This window comes from Nyctereutes procyonoides, unplaced genomic scaffold (assembly GCF_905146905.1).
Source record: "Nyctereutes procyonoides isolate TBG_1078 unplaced genomic scaffold, NYPRO_anot_genome, whole genome shotgun sequence".
Classification (NCBI taxonomy): Eukaryota; Metazoa; Chordata; class Mammalia; order Carnivora; family Canidae; genus Nyctereutes; species Nyctereutes procyonoides.
This window is the reverse complement of record NW_026575046.1, coordinates 12,385,746-12,410,614: the sequence shown is the minus strand read 5'-3', so window position 1 is coordinate 12,410,614 and position 24,869 is coordinate 12,385,746. Positions and strand designations below refer to the sequence as shown.

At 38.6% G+C, this 24,869-nt stretch overlaps 1 protein-coding gene and 1 long non-coding RNA gene across 9 annotated transcripts in view; one reads left to right on the top strand and one right to left on the bottom strand.

Moving 5' to 3' along the window:
* Positions 1 to 24,869, top strand: part of DROSHA (drosha ribonuclease III) — a 119,464-nt gene that overhangs the window by 85,542 nt on the left and 9,053 nt on the right. For all 6 annotated transcript variants that reach the window (XM_055325124.1, XM_055325127.1, XM_055325128.1 and 3 more), the window contains 5 exons: positions 3,533 to 3,635; positions 5,543 to 5,613; positions 11,475 to 11,519; positions 13,016 to 13,173; positions 14,230 to 14,335. In XM_055325124.1, coding sequence (XP_055181099.1) covers positions 3,533 to 3,635; positions 5,543 to 5,613; positions 11,475 to 11,519; positions 13,016 to 13,173; positions 14,230 to 14,335 — 483 coding nt within the window. The remainder of the gene's footprint in view (positions 1 to 3,532; positions 3,636 to 5,542; positions 5,614 to 11,474; positions 11,520 to 13,015; positions 13,174 to 14,229; positions 14,336 to 24,869) is intronic.
* LOC129509511 (uncharacterized) lies at positions 190 to 24,519 on the bottom strand. 3 transcript variants are annotated; one of them, XR_008664361.1, is made up of 4 exons: positions 21,625 to 24,519; positions 20,336 to 20,389; positions 4,100 to 4,169; positions 190 to 627 (listed from the first exon to the last, which is right to left on the bottom strand). It is a non-coding gene; the product is annotated as an uncharacterized LOC129509511 (long non-coding RNA). The 3 variants fall into 3 exon arrangements; XR_008664362.1 differs by having other exon boundaries at positions 190 to 601; XR_008664363.1 differs by lacking the exons at positions 190 to 627; positions 4,100 to 4,169 and adding an exon at positions 14,760 to 16,707.

Genomic DNA, 24,869 nt, shown 5'->3' with positions numbered 1-24,869 from the left:
AATATTCAACCATATTAGTTCTGTTACCTTTGTGAGTTCACCAGCAGCTAATGAACTCCATGGTAAAGTAACTTGATAACAGAAGAGGAAAAATTTGACAGATGTGTGTGAACAGAGTTAAACATTTGGGGAAAGAACAAGAACAGAGCCAAAGAAATGAAATATTTTGTATTTTTCCTTTGTGTAATATTTCTGTATTACACTTGTTTTTAATTTACATTAATAAGCAGCATTATAGCTTTGAATAGACTATGTCTGCCCATTCATACCCACAAGAGATACTTTATAGATCTTTGAGAATCCCCAAACATCACAAATTCCAGTAATTAAGATTTAGGGTTGAGGCTGTCTAGCTTGCCACACTGACTTCATTTTTTGACTAAGATAACCTTTTCTCAATTTAGATTGCTGGTAGACATTTTACTTATTGACATTATCTCATTTGGTATTCCTATCTCTGTGTGGTATCTTAGTATAGTAAGTTACAGCAAACAGAACACAGTTTGGATTGGCCATCAGATTTCCAGTCCACGCCCTTCTTGCAAACGGGGGGGTGGGGGCATAGACAAATTGTCTCTTCTCCAAGTCTCTGCTTTCTCATCTGCAAAATGGAGATGACATCAGCACCTGCCACACAGGGTGGTTGTGAGAATCAAATGAGATTATTATTTGAGTTTTAATAATTCAGTTTATAAAGTGCTTGGCACAGTCCTTGCTTGTAGTAATCACACAAATAGGTAAATAAATTAGTAGGAGTTGGTTGTTTTTATTGCTGCTACTACCACTATTCTCATTATAAATTATTACATTTTATAGACCTGTGGGTTTACTCAATAATAGGGGAAACTGGCTCTTAAATTCCCCAACACCAGTGATTTACTGGAAAAGCTTTTTTGAGTTTTCCTTGATTTTTCATTTAGGTATTTTTGTTTCTTTCCCCTTCATTTTGTTATAAATGTGTGAATTTGATAGAAAAGACTAGATAAAACCTAGTTGTTAATTAGATCTTGCTAAGGCATTAAGTAAGTATAGTCAAAATGGTTAATTTTAGACTGGTTTTTATGTTAGCAAGAGTACATTATTTTATGTAACATCATCATCATAGAAATGGCATTTGAAAATATAAATAATGATGTGTTAGCAAAAAGCTATAGGCAACAGGATGGCTCAGTTGGTTTTAGCAGCTTTACCATGAATGAAATTCCACAACTTTTATTTATTCATTCCTGAGACACACAGAGAGAGGCAGGGACATAGGCAGAGGGAGAAGCGGGCTCCCTGCAGGGAACCCAATGTGGAACTCGATCCAGGACTCTGGGATCAGGCCCTGAGCTAAAGGCAGATGCTCAGCCACTGGCCCACCCAGGCCTCCCTCACTCCCATTTTTTTTTTCAGCTTAAGATATAATGGAATTGTATAATTATTTTTCAAACAGTTGTAGGGAAGATACTTACAAAGTGTTGAAAATTGCCGTAATAGGAAAACAGAAACTGTTATGTGCCACATTAGGCAATACACAGAGCCTTCAGTAATTTTGGCCAGTTTCTGCCTTCAGCTTTCTATATGATCTTCTTCCACCCCAAGTACTGACATTCCCTACCATTCAACACCCATCTACTCTGGTAGAAGGCACTGGTGTCCTTGCCCTTGTTCTAGACTAGTGACTCTTAACAACCACTTGGTGACTTGGGTGGGAGAGAGGACTTGACAGAGGATTGCTGAGAATTTTTGAGAATCTAATGAAAGCTCCAGGTCACCTATCTAGACAGTGAACACTTCAACACATGTACCAGCTGAACACTACTCTCCTTTTTAAAAGTCCTACTAATGCCTACATGAAAAAGTAAAGATGTAGAACAGGAATTAGGAAAAGTTGGAAAATTCATAGCTTTCCAGAATAGTTGTTTGTAATTTAAAATATGGCTTGCGGTGTATTCTCAAACAGGGCTCCAGAGATTAGCAAACAATTGGATTTTCCCAGTGAAGTTGTGAAACAGATGAAATTTACATAATCTAGCATAAGCTCTTGCACTTAGGGATCAATTTTTTAAAAGAGGTGTTTTCTGCTGTTGCATTTGTGGTAGTCAAAACTCATTTGAATATATTTTATACTCATGAATCCCTAGCAATACAGAATACTGATGGCATATACGTCTTGTTTTTATTGTCTCTTTTTCCAGTATAAATGGATACATACTGAGACACACAGTATCTTATCTGAGGACTGATGAGACTCATTGTCTTAGGTTGTTCATTGACTTGTAATTTGTTCCATATTACATAGCATGTTCCAGCTTAGTAAGAATTTATTGAATTGAATTACAGGGTAATGGAAACAGATTTATTGCATGCTTATGCAATGTTTGTATTTTTCGCCTTTTATGGAAGGAATTATGATTTCCACTTATCCCGTCTCAGTTTTAGTTAAAAAAAAATCATACTGTGTCTAGTTCTAAAAGGACTTGAATTGATTTGTATATTATAATACAGTAGGATAAGAAATAAGTAGGTACTGAACCTAGACTAAAGAAAAGATATGGTTAAGACAGAGAGTGAAGCCAGGAGTAAAGTTACTATTCACAGATATATTCGTAAGTCCTCTACAATTTCAAGATCTTGGCCACAAATTTGGTTCTAAACTTTTCTGCGGCCAAAGAAGAAAAGGAAGCATAATTCATTACAAACAATATTCCTAGAGCCCTAAGCTAAAGCCAACCCCATTGCTCAGAAGATCTCACTGAGCCTTCAGAAAGAGAAGTCATAGGGGTGGCCCCCGTGGCGCAGCGGTTTGGCGCCGCCTGCAGCCCAGGGTGTGATCCTGGAGACCCGGGATCGAGTCCCACATCGGGCTCCTTGCATGGAGTCTGCTTCTCCCTCTGCCTGTGTCTCTCTCCCTCTGCCTCTCTCTCTCTCTCTCTGTGTGTGTGTGTCTCTCATGAATAAATAAATGAAATCCTTAAAAAAAAAAAAAGATAAGTCATAGAAACCTTATAAAGGACACAGATACAAAAATAAAGGGCCCCAAAATTCTTACCAAATTAAAAGAAAAAAGATTTAGAAATGTAAGGCATTTTGAAGTCTTCTGAGGGTCCCCATTTATTCTACCATATAAAAATATGTTTTATATATAGTACAGACATCAATGCTGTGTAACTCAGGAGTCTAAAGAGGTCAACTTTGGGTTGGGTTTGTGTCTCTCTCGTCATGTTGGGTAAACCCAAAGGCCCATTTTCTTATAGCATAGTCTTTTTCCAGCTTGGACTAGTGCTTAGTCTGAACCTGGATTTAGACTCAGATCTGAACCATCAAGAGTTGAAACCTCAAAGTTCATCGAAGCCTACTTGGGGAAACGTTGAAGTTAGTCAAATATGAACCATATGTAAGGGCTCCTGATGAATGGTAAGCTAAACTCTTAATAAACTGACACAAGGCCAATTAATTTGCAACCATTACTCCTTATCCCCAGGAGATGTTGAATTGTTACAGGTATGACTTTGCCAAATTCTTACTTAGTCCATTTTGAATTTTGTAGAAACTTGAACTGGATCGATTTATGCTTTATGCTCATGGACCTGACCTTTGTAGAGAATCAGACCTTCGACATGCAATGGCTAATTGTTTTGAAGCATTAATAGGTAATTCCTCTTTTTATAATCTCTTTCTTGCACGTTTAAAATGTTGGGAGAGCATATAAAATTCAGTGTGGAGACTTGGGACAAAATTACTTGTTTCCAAAGCATGTGAAGTCCTTAGTATAACACTAACTTTGTTGTATTGTGGTTAGTGTAGCTCTTGCAGAGCCTGCAGTCTATGCTCTCTTTTCTTGCATTCCTAATGCCTGAATGGGTATCTGATGTCATGTGCGTGCATAGTTAGTATATACTGAATTGAACTGAAGTGAGTTAATTTGTAGGTTTCTTTCCAGATTCAATTCAGGATCACACGCATAAGTAAACAGTACATAGGTTGGTGATGAGGCCCCACTATTGTTTTTGATCACAATTTAATCTGTTTACAGAATTTTCTGATTTAAGCATCTTGAAAACACTGCGTTTTTTAAATCCCAGGGCTTGAGTCTTTATGACTACAACTTACTCACTTGAAGCAAGACTGATGCAGGCACTTTACTTCCTCAGTTTCTTTTTTTACTGTAACCAGAATATAGTTAGCTGTTGGTACAAGAAAGTTATGAAGAGTTAATTAGCTGGTGATTGCAAGTATGCTTTACAATGAAATGTTACAGTAGATTGACAATTCCTTGATTTTTTTTTCAAGTAAATGATTGAGTACATTTTATTTTTCAAAGGCCTTTGTACTTCCTTATCAATTTTTCCTTCTTCCTTTGAAAATGAATATAAAAGCATCCCATTATAGTTTCGTGCTGATGATGGTAACAAGAGAATGTTTAATAATTATTATCCACAGTCTTTTCACAGCTATGTCTATTTTGCACAAATATGTCTATTTTCAGAGAATTTGTCACATGGAATTACTGTGCTCTGTACACATAATAATTTTGACAGTGTTATAGTTGGCTCCCGAGCCAGGCAGACATGATTCAGTACCTTTTTGCTTTATTTATTAGTACTGTGTCTTCACCAAATTATTGAGTCTCTTTGAGCCTCAGTTTCCCCATTGATGACATGGAGATAGTGTCACTTATCTCACAGAATTGTTGTAAAAAATCTTAATACCCAATCCTGGCAGCATCTAACTCCAAGTTCCATTTCCTCAAACCCTTCTCCAAATAACCTACAGACCCAAATCCTATAAATCTTCTGTAGTATTCTCTTACTGAGGTGCTGGTGAAGGTAAAGATAAGAATGTGAAAATGCTTTGTGCTGTGCCTAGGGCATGAATGGCCCCCAAACCATGGCTTCTACTACTATCATTATCATTATTATTAGTGTTATTATAACTACAACTATTGATAAATAACGTATTCATCAAAAACCCTGGTGACTAAGTGTCTTAATATTTTACACTAAAATGCCTTTCTGAAGACAGATATAAAAATATGATTTCAAAAATACATGACTACCTTACTCTAGAGTTATTTGATACCCAATTAAAATGTTATTTGATTGGATACCGAATTTAAATGTTAAATAGTTATTTGCAAAAAGCCTTCATTGATTTGAACTCATGTTTTATCAGGTTTTTTATGGTCTGAAACATAAACTATACATAGAAAGCAAAATAAAATAAAACCTAACATGCTCATAAAGCCAGTGTTTGTGCCTAGTTCCCTTAGTAAGTTCATACCCATACCCCATATGGTAGTTCATATTAGTCCTCTTTTTACTTTAAATATTGGGTTTTGATTTTAGTAAACTGAATCTCATATTACAGTCTAATTTGTAATACAGATCCTAGCTAAAAGAGGGGAAATGCTACCTTTAGAACAATTGCTTCTGGTCTTGTCGATTTTTTTTTTCTGTGAGTGGGTTTTGGCTTGCCTTTTTTGCTTTTTATAGAGATATGTAATTTTCTCTGAATATTAATATAGTCTTCCTTTTGGCTTTCTCTTCCTTTTATCTAGGAGCTGTTTACTTGGAGGGAAGCCTGGAGGAAGCCAAACAGTTATTTGGACGCTTACTCTTTAATGATCCGGTATTTATCTTGAATCATTTGCTTTTTCTCAGTTATATTTCATTACAGAAGATTTTATATTAATTAGTGACAGTGTTAAAGAGCGTGCAGGAGAAACAAAGTGCCCGAATCTGCCGTAGATGGTAGACGTCAAGTATGTCAGAATAGCTTACTCAACTCTGTTGCAAATGGGAAAGTACTGTGGACACTTACATGAGAGGCTTGTCTTCTACCTAAAACCGTGTCTCTCTTCGTGGCCACTTACAAATTCAGTATGAATACTTTGCTTTAATTTGAAGTATCTTGAAGTTAATTATGATTTTCTGTTTTATAATCATTGGGTACCTACCCCAAGCAGGCGAATAGCGCCTTTTGGCTTTTCTGTTTATGATTTATCTTTATGTAAATTATGTAGACTAGATAAATGTATATTTATTTTAGAAAGTCAGTTCATAGGGAGTTTCTGATAGGGCCATGAATAAAAAGTATGGAAGTCCTTTTTTTTTTTTCTCTTAAGCAAATTATAGTTTAAGAACAAATGATAGATTCTAAAATAGTTTCTGTTGTTACTAAAGTATTAAGCTATTAATATTGCTAGAGCTACCTTTTTAGTCCTACGTGTACTAGAGCATACTAGATGCTTTTTGTACCAAAACAAGTCAATTTAACATTTAAAGGGAGAGGCAACTCTGTATTGCAAATTGAAATGTCATTATAATTGAGTGAAATAGCCCTCGTGGAGCAATAAAGAACATAGGAAGCCAGTGTTTTAAACCTTTCTGAAACCTTCAGCTTAAGTTGCTGTCAAATGTTATTACTGTATTACTTAAGATAGTTTAAAAAAAAGAATCAATAGTTTTGAAAAATGTGACCTGGATGATGTTCATATCTGAGGATTTGATTTTTTATATTTATTTTTATAGAGATATGTGATGATTTTATGTGTGTGAGTTTTCTCCTGATGGGAAAGTTATCTACAGATGTTCCATGTCCCCATTTTGTCCTACACACATAAATGAGTGTGCATCTTGATTTATATCTGTAGCAGATGGCATGTATTTTAAGTCTTTTTCTCGAATCTTAAAATATCTTTGTTCTGGCCTTTATCTTTTGTTGGCAATTTCAGCAACCTCTTTACTTTTTTCCTCCCTCCAATCTTGCCTTAAACTGGTCCTCCTGCCCCCTTCTCCCATATTACCTGCATCCCCACCCCCAATCAATTCTGTATTCTTCCTTTCCTAAATTATATGCAGTTATGCACTGTGTTCTTAATTGCATCAATTTTTGTTTAGATTCTTTTCTCTCTTTAAATTCCTTTTGTCCCACTTGTCTCCTTAAGCAAGCTTATTTTATGTTTCCAGTAGCTAGTGCAGTGCTGGCAAGTGCAGCATTTAATAAATATTTGTTAAAGGAATGAAATGAATAAGTGACTAAATGAAAAAGCAGAGTCTGAACATGATCTTATGAACAGGATGGCTGAGATTCAGAATTTGTTCTAGTGTGTCTTTTATGAAACTGAGCAGTGCTTAGTAATATATGGTTGTTCCATTTCAGAATTTTTTTTTTAAAGATTTTATTTATTTATGCACGAGAGACAGAGAGAGAGAGAGGCAGAGACACAGGCAGAGGGAGAAGCAGACTCCATGCAGGGAGCCTGACATGGGACTCGATCCTGGGTCTCCAGGATCCCACCCAGGGCTGAAGGCGGCACTAAACTGTGGAGCCACCGGGGCTGCCCCATTTCAGCATTTTCAAGTGCACACACTAGGACATTCTAACACATTTGACATCTCCCTACCAGTTTACGTCTGTTAGGTATGGTGTGTGGGACACACTGGTGAACCATTGAACTTTCTTTTGAGTAATGTTATCATGGAAGTCTAATCAGCCACAGGCAGCCAGACACAAACCTGTAGGCCCAGAAAGTCAGATTGATTGAATCCGTGTAGCAGGGGGAGGTGTGAGTCCTTTCTGAGGCCTGGGCTGGTGCTGGCAGAGTCTAAGGAGGGGCCGGGGAAGCAAGGATCAGTTCTTGGTTGCCTGCCTTTTCTGAGGCTGGATTACAAGAAGCCAGGGATTAATTTGGGATTGGGTGATTCAGGAGCCAAAAGCAGGTTAGCAAAAGTGTCCCCAGTAATTTTATTTAGAGGATAAGATATAGCAAAGCAGGTCAGAGGGCAACACTGGCAGGAAAGCAGTAGTCCCTCAAAGAGGGTGTCTGTTCCGACATTTTACAGATGCTATAAGATGGTGAGGGAAACATAGTTTCCTGCCAACTTGCAGCAGGCTTTATCTGTTGTCGTCCCTCCAGCCTGTTAACAGCAGGGCTGTTTTTCCCTTAGCCTGGTCTGCTGTTCATTTACTCTTTCAGCCCATACTGTTTTCCCTGGGTCCGTGTTTTCATCTTTGTGTGACCCTTCGTGGTTTCCCAAGACCCTCAGATCCGTTGTTGCAATTTGATCATCCCAATGGGCCTCTTGGAATGATAGGGAGAGATTCCTATATGATCTTTCATTTTCTCCCACTCTCTCCCCACCCTGTTTTGGCCTTTACATATCTGTCCCGGTAGCTCCGACCCTGGCCTTTCTCTGGAGCTCCAGAAATGGAGTGTCTTTTCAAATTGCCCCTGGGCAGCTTCACGCGGGTATTCCACAGACACCTCATTTCAACATTTTTAGCATTTGAACTCATCACTTTAACATCAAAACATACTTCACCTCCCTTACTTTTATCATCTAAACCCAAAACCTTAGGATTTTCTTTTGTCCTGAGGCTTTTTTCTTCCCCTTTCCATTCAGTTGGCAACTCCTATCAGTTCTGTCCCTAGTATCCCTTGAATCAGTTCACTGTTGGCTGTCCAATTGCTTGAGTGTTTGCCCTTCTCATCTCTCACATGAAATGTTGAACTGGTTGTGATACCCCACTACTCTAGTTCCTCATTTGTACTACATTTAGTGTTGTCTTCTTTTTAATGCATGGATTTGATTCTGGTCTTTCCTGTTTAAGGTCTTTGATTTTTTTTTACTATCTGCCAAAATCTGTAGAGCATTTAATAGTTTTCATAATCTGACTCTCATCTATTTTTTGTCTCCCAGCTCCTGACTCCCCCTTTGTGCCATTCTAGGAATTCCTTTTTTTAATTAAAAAAATTTTAAGGCGTGATTTTTGTTAGAGCAGCTTTAGGTTTAACAGCCAGACTGAGAGTAAAAATTTCCCATATACCCCTTGCTCGTACACATTCATAGCTCCTTCCATTTTACCAACATCACCCATCAGGGTGGTACATTTATTACAATTGATGAACCTACATTGGAAGATCATGACCAAAGTCTGGTTTACCTTGTACGATCTGTGGGTTTGGACAAATGTATGTTGGCCATGTTTCCATTATAATATAGAGTGCATTTTCACTGCCTTGAAATCCTCTGTGTTTTTCCTATTAGGAGTTAGTTAACTTTTTGTGCCTTTGTTCCTTGAGACATACCATTTGTGCATGTATGGTATCAAAAGCATTTTGATTCTCTCCCCCTGTTGATGTGCCAAATTCCTCATGTTCTTCAGGATATATCTGAAGAGTTACCTCTTCTTTGAAGCTTTATCTAACACCCCCCAAGCAGAGTTTTCTTTACATTTAGTATGTATCACTATTATAGAACCTCTCTCACTCAGTTCATTAAATTACACTTACTTACTTTCATTTTTCCCTACTATACTCCTGTGAAGATAGTAATGGTATCTCATTATTCTTTGTAAGCTAATACATAGTAGATATTCAATAAAAATATGTTGCTAAACAAGTGTTGGTAAAGATGAGAAAAGGAACGCTTATGGACTGTTTGTGGGAATGCAAACTGATTCAGCCAGTGTGAAAAACAGTATGGAGTTTCCTCAAAAATGTTGAAAATAGAGCTACCCTGTGATCCAGTAATCACACTATTGGATATTTACCCTCAAAATACAAAAGCACTAATTCTAAAGAACACATGCATCCCGAGGTTAATTGCAGCACTATGTATAATAGCCAAGCTATGGAAGCAGCCCAAGTGCCCATCAATAAATGAATGGATAAAGAATACATACACACACACACAGGAATATTATGCAGACATTAAAAGGAATGAAGTCTTACCATTTACAACAACGTAGATGGAACCAGGGACATAATGCTAAGAAAAATAAGTTATAGAAAGACAAACACCATATGATCTCTCACTCATATGTGGAATTTAAGAAACAGATGAGCAAAGGAAAATAAAAGGAAAGACAAACAAAGGAATAGACTCCTAACTATAGAGAACAAACTGCAGGTTAGCAGAGGGGAGGTGGGTGGAGGGATGGGTCAAATAGGTGGTGGGGATTAAGGAGTGCACTTATTGTGATGAACGAAATAAAATAAGAAAAAAAAGTTGCATTAATAAATATCCCAGCAGTCGAGCATTTTCCAGGACACTCTGAAGGTAGAAGTTTTCCCTTGAGCTAGTAAATGCTAAAGCTGGAAGTCCAGTCTGGATTTTTTGCAGGATATTTTCTCTGGCATCAAGATACAGAAGAACCTGATGTCTGAGCAGGGCAGATGAAAGGAAATGGAGGCAGTTGAAACAAACTAGTTGTGGGGAGTTAAGCAGTTACACGTGGAAGACATCTAAGGCACAATCCCAGTGTCACTGAGTGAAAAACACAGGAGACAGGAAAAAGAGGAATCAAGTTGTTGAGAATTTTGAATTTGGGAGATGGGAGTTGATTGGAAGAGATGGCTGTTCATTGTTACTGTTGGATACGATCAACATTAGTAATAGCTCTTTCTGCATGCCAGAAGTGGGCTCACTGTTTTGAGAAGGAAAAAAAAGCATGAGAGAACGTGAAAAAGTTGCAAGAAGGAAGTGACATTCAGCATAATTCATGCTACAGAGAATTCAAGGGAAAGGTTATTGAGTTGGTTAAGAGAAGCTCTCTAAAGTGCCTTAAAAGAACAGTTTGATATTTAAGCTTTTTAATTTTTTTTAATACTGGCAAAAATAAAATCCCTCTAAGTGGGAAGCAAGTTGCTTCAAAACACAGGATATTTTATTTCACTTTGTTATCCTGTGTGTCATAGTTAGTGATAATAAATATTCCTATATTTTGTCCCCCCTGAATTTTTAAAAATATTTTTCCCTCTTTTTAAAAATTTTTTGTTATTTGTTTGAAAAACCTAACATCAAGGCCAGAAAGTAGATTCACTCAGAGGCTCCCTAGAGTCTAAAACTGCAGGAAAGACACTTTAATCCTGAGGAAGTTCTAATTATAACTGCCTCTAGATTTAGCTCAGTGGATAAAATAAGGTACTGGGCTTCTCCATAAAATTCACTCATTTCCATATTTCAAGGAAACATTTGTAGTGACCTGCAATAAAAGTGTGGTCTTATAGATCTGAGAATTTAGGAACTAGATTTGGATGTTTTCCACCCCATCTTAAAGCAGCTCAAATGCTAATGAATGAGTGCCTAAAATAAAAAACATCTGAGATGAGTTTTAATTACAAAAGGCAGAGCTGATGCACATTTCTGGGGAATGGTAAACTAAAAAATATGATTAAAACAGCAGCCTAATCCCAAGTATTAGGTTAAGCAAATGTGTAACTGAGTTTTAAAAGGTATCTTTGACTTCTGGGGGTGGAGGTGGCTCTTTTCCTCCCCAGCTTAATAGGCTAATTAGAGTCACTACAGGCAGTTTGAGTGGTGAATACACTTTACAAAAATTAGTTTGCTAGCACTATTGAATTTGCAATAAGTGGAGTCAGCATCTGAAATAGTTCACTATTTCAAATAATGGCGTTTTATTTAGTACTCCAGAGCATGTTAAATGGCTCCCTGGAGCATTAAAGGCATCACTCTGTTTTCCAGGACCTGCGAGAAGTTTGGCTCAATTATCCTCTCCACCCACTCCAAGTAAGTGTTACCTTCCTGTCTGCAGTGAGCTTTAGACCTGCATGTTTTCATGTCACTTTAGTTTGCCTGTTTTCCCTCCTGCATTTATAAACCTCTGATTCCTTTCAGTGACATTATGAGCTTGAGCTAAGCATCAGGTAGAACTGGAAAACTTTGGAACAGATAGTAAAACAGACTCATTTATTGCATCTATTCTCTGGAGTGGGGTGGGGGAAGCAATGGGAGTCATCTTCCCTTACAAGGCAGGAGGAACTACTTCTGTGGTTGTGGTTTGGTGCCCTCTCTCCCCCCAAGAAAGTGATATTAAAAACTTACTATGTTGCTCCAGTATATCTCCCTGGCTGCTTTATAGAGCAAATAATGTGGAAGCAAGTGTGCGCTTAGTAAAAAGAACAAATACTAAATTAACATTGCTAAATGGTAACCTAATTTAGATCTTGGAAATTGAAGGCTTTGACTCAGATTGCTTAAAACATACTGTAAATTAAAATTTTAGTACAATGTGATGACTTTTTACTAAAGATTTTGGTATTTAAAAGATCTATATGCGATGATACCCTTTATCCCCAGTTGGTTTAAAAATTCTTTGTATTCTTTCCTTTTATTTCTGTTTTACGTGGAGACATGTATATGTATGCATGTACATATGGGTACATTATACATATATAAGAGTCACTAGTGGCTGAACTCTAGTGAGAGGCTTTACAGTAATAAATGGCATTAATTCAAAGAACTTTAGAAACGTTAGTATGAAATTGTCCAAAGTTATCAAAAATGTTCACTTTAGTTACTCTTTTCATATTTGCTCTTTGCTCTCACTTTTGCATTGAGTTGTTCAAAGCTCATTGTTATGTGGAGCACCTGCCTAGTGGTATAATAATCTCCAATGATTATTAATAAGCTCAAATGAATCCAGCTTTAATCCTGTTCATTTGCCAAAATAGGCTGGTCCCTAGAAGACATACAGTCATATTCCTGTAATGCAGTGGTTCTCAAAGGGCAGTCCCCATACCAGTAGCATTTGCTTCTCCTGGGAACTGACAGGAAGATTCTCAGTCCTTACTCCAGACATAGTGAATCAGAAACTCTGGAATAGGGCCCGGCCATATGGATGTAACAGGTCCCTACAAGCATTCTGATGAACGGGAAAGTTTGAGAACCACTGCATTGCTAGATACACATATTCTCCACCAGCAGTTCTTCACTTTGCCTCTTCCTTGGAGAGTTAGTATAATACTTGGGATTTTGAACTATCTGTGTACAGTACTTGGCCTTGAAATTTGAAAGAAGATTGGAAAATATTATTTGAGCCTTCTTTAAATATTAGGTTTGTTTGCCATTCTAAGGGATGAGAAGGAAGCTTCCGTGTTCTGTTGGCATTTCAGAAATTTCTGCCCATGGGAGAAGGAATTTTACAAAACACTATCCTAGAATTGATAATTATTCTTGTAACCAAAAACTGCACATGATTTTTATTTATTTTTCTTTTCCTGCAGCTACAAGAGCCGAATACTGATCGACAACTTATTGAGACTTCTCCAGTTTTACAGAAACTTACTGAGTTTGAAGAAGCAATTGGAGTAATTTTTACTCATGTTCGACTTCTGGCAAGAGCATTCACGTTGAGAACTGTGGGATTTAACCATCTGACCCTGTAAGTTAGAATTACCCGTGTAATCCCAGTGTGACCATTTAGACAGGCAGTTCCAAACCTTTGCTGTGTGCCTTTCAAAGACATTGGGATTTCAAACATATTTCCAGGAAAGTCACATCATGAGATGGGTGAGTAGCCAGATGCTGGTGTGGATCAGGGGATAGGTTTCCAATACAGTATTTTTTGTTTCATAGGTTCCAATCCAGTATTTTTGGTTTCATTGTCATGCATCTTATTTCTTCATAAAGTATAAGAGAAGTGTGTAAATTTTAACTGTAAAAGGACATATACTAAGTAATTTAGGCTTTACAGGCCATGTGGTCTCTGTTGCAGTGATTTGACTCTGCTCTAGTAGCATAAAAGCAGCCACAGAGAAAATGTAAATGAATGAACATGGCTCTGTCCCAATTAAACTTGCAAAAACAGACCGTGGGCTGAAATTGGCCCTCCATCCTAGCTCTAGATGAGCGATTTGGAGATGAGCTAATATAATAATTAGGAAAATAACCACAATGTTATTTCTTTGCGGTTGTTTTTTATTCAGTTCTTGGCTTCTCTCCCCTAAATCAGATATTCACAGCTCTCTTTAAAGTGTAAAGATTTGAGATTCTTGTCATAGATTTTTTTTTTTTTTTTTTAGTGTCCTTAAACTGGATTCCAGATTTGAATGATAGAGAGTATATTTCAATAAAGAAGTAAAGATTTAACAAAGAAAATTCTTGGACTGTTTTGCTTTGTTTTGTTTGAATGAAAGTTAACTATGCAAGATTGTTATCTATACTTTATTTTTCCACTGATACTCCTTAACTTCCGACCAGGCACTATTTATCGGTTGTTTATTTCTTAGACGTTAGTCATTGTACTCTTCTTCAAAACTCAATCTACATTGACTCAGATCTCTTCTCAATTGAGGCCTTAGGGACTTGTATTTAGTCTTGTGTTTTAAAGCAAGGTGAACATGTTGCTTTTTTAAAACCATACCTTTTTAGAAATTATGCTTCTTTTTTTTAATATACAAATACTTTATCGGTCTCTTTGCATTGATGTTTTTTCCAGAGGCCACAATCAGAGGATGGAATTCCTAGGTGACTCCATAATGCAGCTGGTTGCCACTGAGTACTTATTTATTCATTTCCCAGATCATCACGAAGGACACTTAACTGTGAGTTTGTGTTAAGTCATTCCCTTCAGTAAGATTGCTGTGAAATAGAGTGAAGATTAGAGGAGCCAAATATGTATTTATGTAATTGATTACTTAGTTCTTGGTGATGTTAGCATATCACATGGTTTTGTTCATTTCATTATGCAAATTGTATACAAAGCAGTATGTGAGAAGAATTCTTCCTGTACTCCCTTCATTTAATGATTACCAGCCCTGTGCAAGACATTGAATTGAGCTAGACTTCATGGGAAGAGCAGATACTAGTCGACACCTATCCATAAGGAGTTTAAAAACTATTAGCAGAAATGGAGAATATAAGTGAATAGCTACAAATATTGTCTCTCTTTCTCTCTATATATATACACATTATATATATATATTATATATAATGTATGTATGTCATGTGTGCATGCATACATGTACACTGAAAAATAAAAGTAAGTAATGGTAACTAAATATAGAAGAGAACCATGTGGAATATTAGGAAGAGGCATAGATAAACTGCTGTACTTGTGTTGTTTAGAAAAAGATAAGATTTCTTTTAGCTCTGTATTTCCAAGAAGGCTTCTTGGATATGGTGATGTCTGATCCTTTAAAGATGAGTGGGATTTGGCCACCAGGAGTTAATGGCAGAAATTTCTATGCAAAGACATGCCACACTTTGGGCCTACTGAAACAAAGGGACAACATGAAAAACCAGAAGATAGAGAGACAGCAGGGAATCAGTTTGGCTGGATCCAGGACAGAGTTGAAAGGGGCTTAGAAAAACTAAGTTTGATTTATGAACAAAGTGAAACGGTCCCCATTTCTCTCACTTTTGTTTCATTTTATAAAATGGCATTGAGCTTTTTTATTTGTTGCATATGGTTTGTACTCTGAAACTGATCAATAATATAGCTAGAATGGTGAACAAAGCATGTTTGGAAGCCAATCGTTGAGGATCTCTCAAGGCGCAGAAATAACCTTTGAGAAAACCCTCTAGAGTTGGGCATTGAGAAAGCAAATACTTTCTTGGGCCAAGAAAAATAGTAGTGTGCTCTAAGATATTTTGTTAGTGTGTAGCCTTCCTTTTTTATTATACTTGAAGCAAATAATAAGTCTTTCATACTTTGTATCTCTATGATTTATATGCATGTTTTGCTCTGAATAGAATTGGATCTTATCTCTGCAACTATGTACCCTGGAAATAGTTTATGTGAGACACAAATATTGGAATTAAGGAGAATATGGTGATTTGACTATGTTTAGATGTAATTTTTCAGTGAAATTTCTAAGCCTAACAAAATACAGTTCTTTTAGTCACTCACTCAGTGAGTATTATAGTTCTCTCACTATGCCCCATACTATTATATAGGAAATCAGCAATACTCTTTGTTTAAATTGAATTTAAAATCAATAGTTGGATTACCATTTAAAGTTAAATACTTGTGGATGGACAAGGAAGTAGTTCCTCTCGATTAATATTAAATTTTTTAAGGACATAGGAGTATTTACCAAAAATGAACTAGTGTCTAGTATCTTGCTAGATATCTAGTATCTTTAAGGAATCAATAAATTTTTTGTCAGTATCTTCCATTGGGGAATAGACTTCACTGCTGTCAGAGTATCTGGTTGGTCTGAGGAACCAAGTCAGGTGTCTTGAAATCGAAATTCATTTTTTGGCCATATAGAGGCCACTGTTGAAAATGCATGACTTAAATGCACACATTTGCCCCTAGTTTCTTGCAAAATTAATTGTGAACTCTGGGATTTTATGGAGGTGGGATGTTATAGATCAACAAGTTTACTGCTTCCCATCATGGTCTAGATAAAGATAAAACCAGGACTATACTAAAGACTCTAGTTTTATGTTCTTTCCAAAATTGCTTCAGTTCTATAACCTTTAGTGTTACTCAAAATGTATTTATCAGCCTTGTTGTCTTAAAATTAGAGGATTTTTGAAGAGCCTATTAGAAAGAGGGTAAATGACAAAATTATGATATGGTTTTATTAACTATGTTCACAGGAAGCTTTGGTAGAAATCAATAGGACCGACAGATCTGCTGGTAAAATAAAGAAGATCTGTCATCAGTTGAGTACATACTTTAAAAGATATTAACTCTCATCAGTACTGGCACAATTGTCCCTCCCTCCTTCTTGAAACACTGTCCTTCGTTGGCTTCTGTGAGCTTCCGTTAGCTTCTGTCATTCTGTACTCTGGTTTTCTTCTCACCTCTTTAGCCACTCTTTCATAGCTTCCTTTGCAGGCTCATCATATTCTGTACAGCTGATGGAGATTCCAGCATCTGAAAGGTTCCCACCTAGGCCCTTGTCTCTTGTCACAAGAGCACCTCCTAGGCAGTCTTTTCCATGTATGCACTGTCAGTTTCACTCTAGAGACAATGACATCCAAACAGATCTCTTCAGTCCCATTTCTTCCTGAGCCCCACTAGGTAGCTGCCCTCTCAGCGTCTCCACATGTCCAAGAGCAAATGAACTTAGAATCTCTTCCAGTGTTCCCTGAGTAATTGAACGACAATGTCAACCATCCTGTGTTGCCTGTCAGAAACCCAGGAGTCATCTTTGATTCCTCCCTCCGCCTACATCCCTATATTCTTGACCACTTGTAAGTCCTGACATTGTTACTTCTTGAGTAAACGCCTCGTCTTCATTACCTAAATCCTCTCAACCAACGTCTGTCACCCAGACTGCTGTAGCAGCTTCTGCGTCGGTAGCAAAACATTACAGGAATGTGCTTGACAAACCCCGTTAGAAGGAGTGGCATTTATTAAATTGCACAGGATACGATCTTAAGGTTGCATTTATACCAAGCATGAGGCAATGCAGCATGTTCAGATTTCCCTGATACGTATGCCACTGTTTGCAAAGCCGTCCTTTGTAGTTCTGTGTTCTCCCACAGTGGACATGGTCTCAGGCAGAAACCCTGCAGTTGGCCCAGGTTTCAGGCCTGTTGACCCTGTCGTAGCTTCCTAACTGGTCTATCTACTCTTGCTCCATCCTTTGATGCATTTTCACAGTGTGGCTGGTGGTGTCTTTTCACAGCAGAGCTCCTATGACCATATTCACCATTCATCTTCAGTCTGCTTTGGTTATTCCTCTCATCTCTCCAACCGCTAAATGCTGGAGCACCCTCTTTCTCAGATCTCTTTTCTCTTGACCTCTTTTCTGTGAGTGATCTCATGGCTTTGAGTACTTCTCCACACCACTTCCTAAGGTATGTCTTCCACCTGTACTTCTCGCCTTAACTCTAGGCTCTTTGTTTATATCTTCACATACACTTGAATAGCTAGATATAAAGATATACTGGAGGGACACCTGGGTGGCTCAGTGGTTGAGTGTCTGCCTTCGGCTCAGGGTCCTGGGATTGAGTCCCACATCAGGTTCTCCACAGGGAGCCTGCTTCTCCCTCTGCCTGTGTCTCTGCCTCTATCTGTGTCTCATGAGTAAATAAACAAAATATTTAAAAAAAAAGATATACTGGACTCTCTAGTTGGATTTCTATTAGGCATCTCTTGCCTAATATGACCAGAACAAAACTGATATTCACCCCCAAACCTGCTTTTCTTTAGGTATTCTCCAAATCAGTAAGGATCATTTCATTCTTAAAGTTGTACAGGCCAAAAACCTCGAAGTCATCCTTAATGGTCCTCTTTTCTTCATGCTATACCTGTTAGCTGCTAGCATATCCTGTTGATTTTACCTTAAATATTTGTCCAGAACATGACTACTTTTCATTGTTATCATTGTTATCACCCTGGCCCAGGCTTTTATTATCTTTCCCTTAAATTACAGCCATAGCCTCCCAGCTGGTTCATTCCCCGCAACCAACACCCCGCCCCTCCCAAGCCATCAGTCTATGTTTAACACATCATCCAGAGGGACTGTTTTATAAAGGGAAGTCAGATTACAACCCTCCTTTTGTGAAAAACCTTCCAAAGATTTCCTGCCTTAAGGGTAACAGTATTGTTACCTACAAGACCCCATGACCTTTCTCCCTGACTGTCTTTGTCTCCTAGACTCTTCACATTGGATCCTGTGCCATTCCTGTAGAACACTAAGCAAGCCTTTGCCTCAGTGCCTTTGTATATGCTGTGGCCAAATTCCTCATGTCTTTCAGGGCATGGGTTCAAATGCTATCTTATCAGTGAGGCCTTCAACTTACCCTGCTTAAATTGTGACCTCTTCCCCTTGTCCCTATTTCCCTTCTTCCAGCTGGGAACCTCATTTCCATTTTCTCCTTAGCACATACTATGTATTTTTACTTGTTTACTTTCAGTCTTCTCTTGTCAGAGTATAAATTCCTTGAGGGCAAGAGTGTTTGTCTGTTCTCTTCATTCTTGATTCCCTGGGTCCTTGGAGTTCCTGGCATATATCAGTGCTGAGCTGATAGGCTGAATGAATGATTGTCCTATCCCAGGCCAGTGCTGTAAGTTTATTCTTTGGATAGTAACTAAAGAACAAGCATGGCCCTGGCTGGTCTGAGTTGCCCATCTGCCCTCCTCCTGCTATATGCTCTTCTTTTCATTATGGGCCTCTACACTGCTCTGTTTTGTGTTCCTACAAGCCCCTTCTTGCCATTAGGCTTTGCATGTGCTGTTCTTATTCCTGTTTCCAACCCTCATCTGCCTGGTGTCTCCTACTCTTTGATTAGATGTCAGTTCTGGCTTGACTTCTGGCTACAAGGAGAACCTTTCCAGATGGCCTCCTCAGTCAAATTCCATGTTCTTTTCTTTCCTGGCACTTACTGATTTCCATTTGCTTGTCCCACTAACCTAGAAGTTCTGTGAGAGTGTGTTTTCATGTATCACTCTGTGCCCAGCCATATGGTAGGCTTGCAATACATGTTTGATAAATAAATAAGAGAAAGAGTTTTGTAGGTAGCTAAGATGTATAGAAAGGGAAATAGAAGTGGCATTGGAGGGAAGTGACATGTTTTATGTATAAAGAAGGAGGCTGTTATTTATGAATGTCTATAGATTAAAATTAATTTAAAATATGTGGAGGATTACTTACTACAGTTGCATTTGTATGAGAGGGGTGGCAAATTATTCATTATTGTGATTAAAGAACACACAATTACATTAATTCACACCGGGAGGCATCAGTTAGCTTTGAGCCATTACTTTGTGTGCTTGTTTTACAGGGAATAGGACAGTTGAACAAATGAAATCATGGATTTGAAGTTTTGAATGCTGATGGGGAAAAACATAGTGTTGTGTGAGTTGGATATTCAAAAAGGCCTGCTTGGGAAGGAATCTCAGGCATAGATAATTGTTATAGGAGGACTGAGGTTGATTTCATAGACTGAAGTATTTGATTTTTTAGGGTAGAACCTGGCCAGTAGGGATTAGGTAAGTAGTGGGAGGGTCCCAAAGATCATTAGCTCAGACCAGGATGCCCGTCTTGTCACCCTTGCAGGTTTTAACACCTGCATATCATTCTTCTCTCTATATCATTCCTTCTTCTTAGTCTTCACTGTGTGCTACCGAGCTAAAAAATAGTTGCTAATCCCATGCCTACTGTGCGTAATGCACAGTGCCCACTGGTGTGTGCATCAGTGAGATGAATTTGCAGACATTTTTGTTTTTTTATAGCAGAATGATTTGGGATAATGAGAAAGCAGGGATTACAAATAAAAAGTTTGAGAACCAGTGATCTAATCCCTCCCTGTTGCCTCCTGCCAGCACTAAGCATAAATCATTTAGACAAACGCAGATTTCATCTACAGGATCTCTTTGAGAGGATAGATTCCACAAGCCTCCTGTTGGAGAATTTCTCTGTCACTGACATAATTTGGTTCTTTGTATCTGACCTGCATCCCGCCTGCTAGCATTTGTGCACCTTTTCTTTAGTTATCATAGGAAATGGAGACCATCTGGCTACCACTCTTGGTGTAATAGACCTGTGTGGTACATCACTGTCACTTTTAATAGTATATTCTGCTTTCACCCCATGTTCTTATGTTAAAGCCCTTAAAATAATAAATCACAGTCTACTTACTTTTACACTAGGTGGCCCTCTTCGGTTGCTCATGTCCCACTGCTGTGGCTTCCTCTTAGAATCAAAAACAAATAGAGAGGTTGAAGGAAGAATGCCAATATGTTTCTTTGTTTGTTTTAAGCCAATAAACCTTTTTCCTATTAAAATTTAAGTTTAGTCATGAGAAACTGCTGTGCCGAGATAGTAGAAAACTCCCTGGATTCTGAAAGTCAGAATTGGAGACGTGTGACACTTCTGTTGGTCCTGCCATTGCATCAGGGACTCAGCCATCTTTTTCTCAGCTTCACAGAAAGCCCTGACTACAGCTTTCTTCATTTTTTCTGGTGATTTCAAGTATAATTTTGTCTTTGGTGGGGGGAAGGGTTGAAGAAAAAGAAAAAGTTGTGAGGGGCAGCCTAGCACTTGGTAAAATGGAGGGCTTCAATGACAATACGTAGACTGATATCTAGAACATCTGTGGAAAATTCAGAGGAATTCCTAGAACTTTCTATAACCAAAAGAGTGAGCTCATCTGGCATAATAATGATGATGCCACTGTGGGTAAAAACAGCAACTAACATTTCATGTGTTTTGATCATGTGCCAGCCATCGCAGTGTAATACATTACAACCCTGTGAAGTAGGTACTGCTTTGCTCCATTTTATAGATGAGGAAACCGTACCTCAGAGAGATTTAGTAACTTACCCAGGGTCACTTAGCCAGGAAGTGGTAGGGCCACAGTTTGAACCCAGGAAGTTTGGTGCCAAATCTCTAGCCTTTCATTACCACATCTAACACAAGGCATTGTTTGCAAAAACAATCTAATAACTAACTCAAGCTCAATTGGATACTTAATATTCATTTTCTAGAATTCTACTTAAAAAGCAGATATTTCCTCTTTGTAAAATAATAATCAATAGCATCAGCGTCTGCAGACTTTCCAACCATATGTCTTATCCCAGGCAAATCCACTCATCAAAATGATCTTTCTAAAATCAGAATATTATATTGCAACCGCTCCCATTTGACACTTTTTAGGCTTCCTTCTCCCTTACAGGAAAGTACAGGCTTCTTTACATGACCTGCAAGACTGCCCAGAGGCCAGCCAGCCTCGTCTATATTAGCTCTCCCTGACTCTGCTCTGACCTGTCCTCCAGTCCCATTCAGTGATTACCTTGCTGTGTCATGGCCCTTTGTTTTGCCAAAGCTGTTCCCTTTTCCTGGAAAACTCTTTCCCACCATCTTACTCTATTTAAGCTGCTAGAACAAAATACCACAGACTAGGTGGCTTATGAACAGTAGAAATATACCGCTCACGGTTCTGGAGGCTGGAAGTCCCAAGATCAGAGTGATAGTCTGGTTGGGTTCTGGTGAGAGCCCTCTTCCAGGTCACAGACTTCTCATTGTACTCTCCCATGGGGGAAGGTGCTAGAGATCTCTCTAAGGCCTCTTTTATAAGGCCTCAGAGATCATATATGATCCCATTTATGAGGGCTTCACTCTCAAGACCTAATTACCCCAAAGGCCCCACCCACCTCTTATGCCATCATCTGTAGGGATTAGGATTTCAGTGTAGGAATTTGGGGGGGAGGGAACACAGACATTTAGACTATAGCACCTACCCCTCTGGCAGCCTCATTTTTTTTCCAGTTCTGACTCTGTTCATCAGAAGCTACCTACATGAATTTTTTTTAAATGCATATGTCCAAGTTGTATCCCCAGAAATACTAATGCCTTGGTTCGTGGAAGAGGCCCAAGCACCCATATCTCAGAAGCACTTTATGATTCTGATGTAAGAGCTAGGTCAGTGAGCCTCTGAAGTGTTTTTACTCAGGGGTCAGGTCCTTCAGGAGGCCTCTGTGTAGAAGAGGGCTCCTGCGTGCCCTGTGTCCTCCGTGCTGTCACAGCAGCTACTGCAGAGCATCCTAAGGGCCAATTTGTGTGGCTTCCTTGGGAGATGAGCAGCAGTGGGTGTCGATCAAGACCCCCCCAGCAGTTGGGGTCTTCAGCTGTCAGCACAGTGCCTAGCACAGAGTTGGGCTCCACAGCTCTTACACTGAACTAGCTGAAGGTGCTTTTCTGCCTTGTGACACCCCCCCCCCCCAATCTTGATCCCACCTGTTGGCAAACAGTGTGATTCATTCTGGAGTCCAGCAAAGGCCAAGGGTGGAAGCGGACATTTAAAGAACTGCCATTTGGACAATTGTTTAGGTAAAGTGCAAAGTCTTACTTCTTTTCAATTCATCTTCTAAATTTAAGTTGACTCCAAAAATATGGATGATTTATAGCTTCCTTCTCCCACACTGAGTTTTGATTCAGGCTCAGAGTTCTGGCAAGAACTTGAAGATCACGTTCTACTGGTTACCCTGTGGCTTCATGGCCTGTCAGGGTGTATCTTAAATAAAACTGGAAGCATTTGTTTCCATCCTCACTGCTTTCTCCCTTCTCCGTCGGACAACCTTACTGGATAATAACCAAAGAAGGAGCCCTGACACCGGAAGGCAGCTGCCGGGGCCTGGTAACTGGAGATATATGGTGTTTTGTGTGCATTTGTGTGTTGTACCTCCGATTCGTTGATTTTGAAGCATGAAAACTCCATATAGGCAGCCTAAGTTAAAGCTTTATCTTCTCACCAAAGCACATATTGAGAACCCAATGGTGCTGTTGCTCAGCACAACCGTATTCTCAAAATAGCCCTCCTGTTCTCCCCCAGCCTCTACTTTGAGAACTGCCTCCTGCCATCTCCCCATTGGGAACACAAATGAAAAAAGATCTCTCCCTTCTAGCTCAGTTATTTTATAATTACAAGATATTAGGCTGATGGGCTCTATTGGTTGGGTCTTCTAATAACATTATATGGTAGGCCTTTTTAATTTTGAGCTTCTCTGTGGATATTAATTTTAATGAAACATTTACTATATTGAGGAAAAAGAGTTGGGCGAAATAGGAAGAAGGGAGCTGAGACAAAGAATAATAGTCTGTAACTCAACAGCAGGCATGGCTTATGAAGATCAAGTTGTATTTCTGCTTCATGCATCACTGTCAGACAAATTAAGAACATATTGTTTCTTATTTATCTATTGTCAAGGATGCAATCTCAGGCATTGAGAATAAATCTTGATTTTCATAAGCTCGGTTGACACTGGAGTCACAGAGCATAAAACTTGCATCTAATAAACAAAGCACAGTGTGGAACGGCCAGGGGTAGAACACTAGCGCAGCCCACAGCTGCTTCCCGCACCTTGGCCCTGGTGTCAGGGATGGTCCTTAGCAGGAAGGGATTGTTGTAGTAGGACAAAATTTTGTTATAGCCATTGTGACAAAAGTTCTAGTTTTAGGTATGTTATTCCCCGAAATCTTAGATTTGGGGATAATAATGACTTTCAGCTTTTATTTGGTCCATCGTGGTTTCTGTCTGCTTCCCCCAGGCTCCTCTCCACTTCCTCTAGTGAGCCATTACCGAGTGCTCAATTCTTGAACTGTGCTTGCTGTCTGGGAACCTCTGTGATGGGTTTGTTGTGTAATTTTCATGTGCTGTGTAATGTTACTACTTGGGATAGTGTTTGGAGGACTCTTTGCTGCCCGAAATTGGTACTAGAAATTTTTGTTTTGAATTTTTAAAGTTGAAATATGAAAATTCCATTTTAATTTGATTAGAGATGAAGAGTCCCAATTTGATAAACTATGACTCAGGATATATAGTATACATCTTTAAAATAATAAAAGTAAAACTCTAAATAAATAATTTAAATATTTTAAATAATGCTTACTAAAACATTACTTCCCCAAATCCTATAATATCAAAATTAGCATCAGTGCTGTTAAACTTGAAGTTGTAGACTTTTAAAAAATGCTCCTTTAAATCAAACAGTGACAGAAAGTGGGTCAGGTTTGCCGGATGGGTGGTACTTCGGATTGATTGATTACAAAGGGGAACATGAAACTTATTTGGGGGTGAAAGAAATGTAGAAAGTTGTCAAAACTCACCTAATTGTACTTGAAATGGGTGCGTTTTATCATTTGTAAGTTATACTGCAATAATGTTGATTTTAAAAAAAATTTAGGGATCCCTGGGTGGCGCAGCGGTTTAGCACCTGCCTTTGGCCCAGGGCGTGATCCTGGAGACCCGGGATCGAATCCCACGTCGGGCTCCCGGTGCATGGAGCCTGCTTCTCCTTCTGCCTATGTCTCTGCCTCTCTCTCTCTCTCTGTGTGACTATCATGAATAAATCAAATAAATAAATAAATAAATAAATAAATAAATAAATAAATAAATAAATAAATAAATAAATAAAAATTTAATGCTCCTTTTACTTAGTAGCATTACATTTAGTGGAAGGTATGATCTTTAATCATAGTTTAGTACCCTCCCCTCACCACGGCTCACTGCTACTAAACAACAAAATAAACTATTCAGATGTTAGCTAGATAAAATCCAAGAGCAGAGGAAGTTATTAAGGGGAAGCTGGAAATACACGGAGGTTGTCACGGCAGCCTGGGGGTAGAGGTTGAGGACTTAAACCATTGCTTAACTTGGCATCCCTGTCAGTGACAT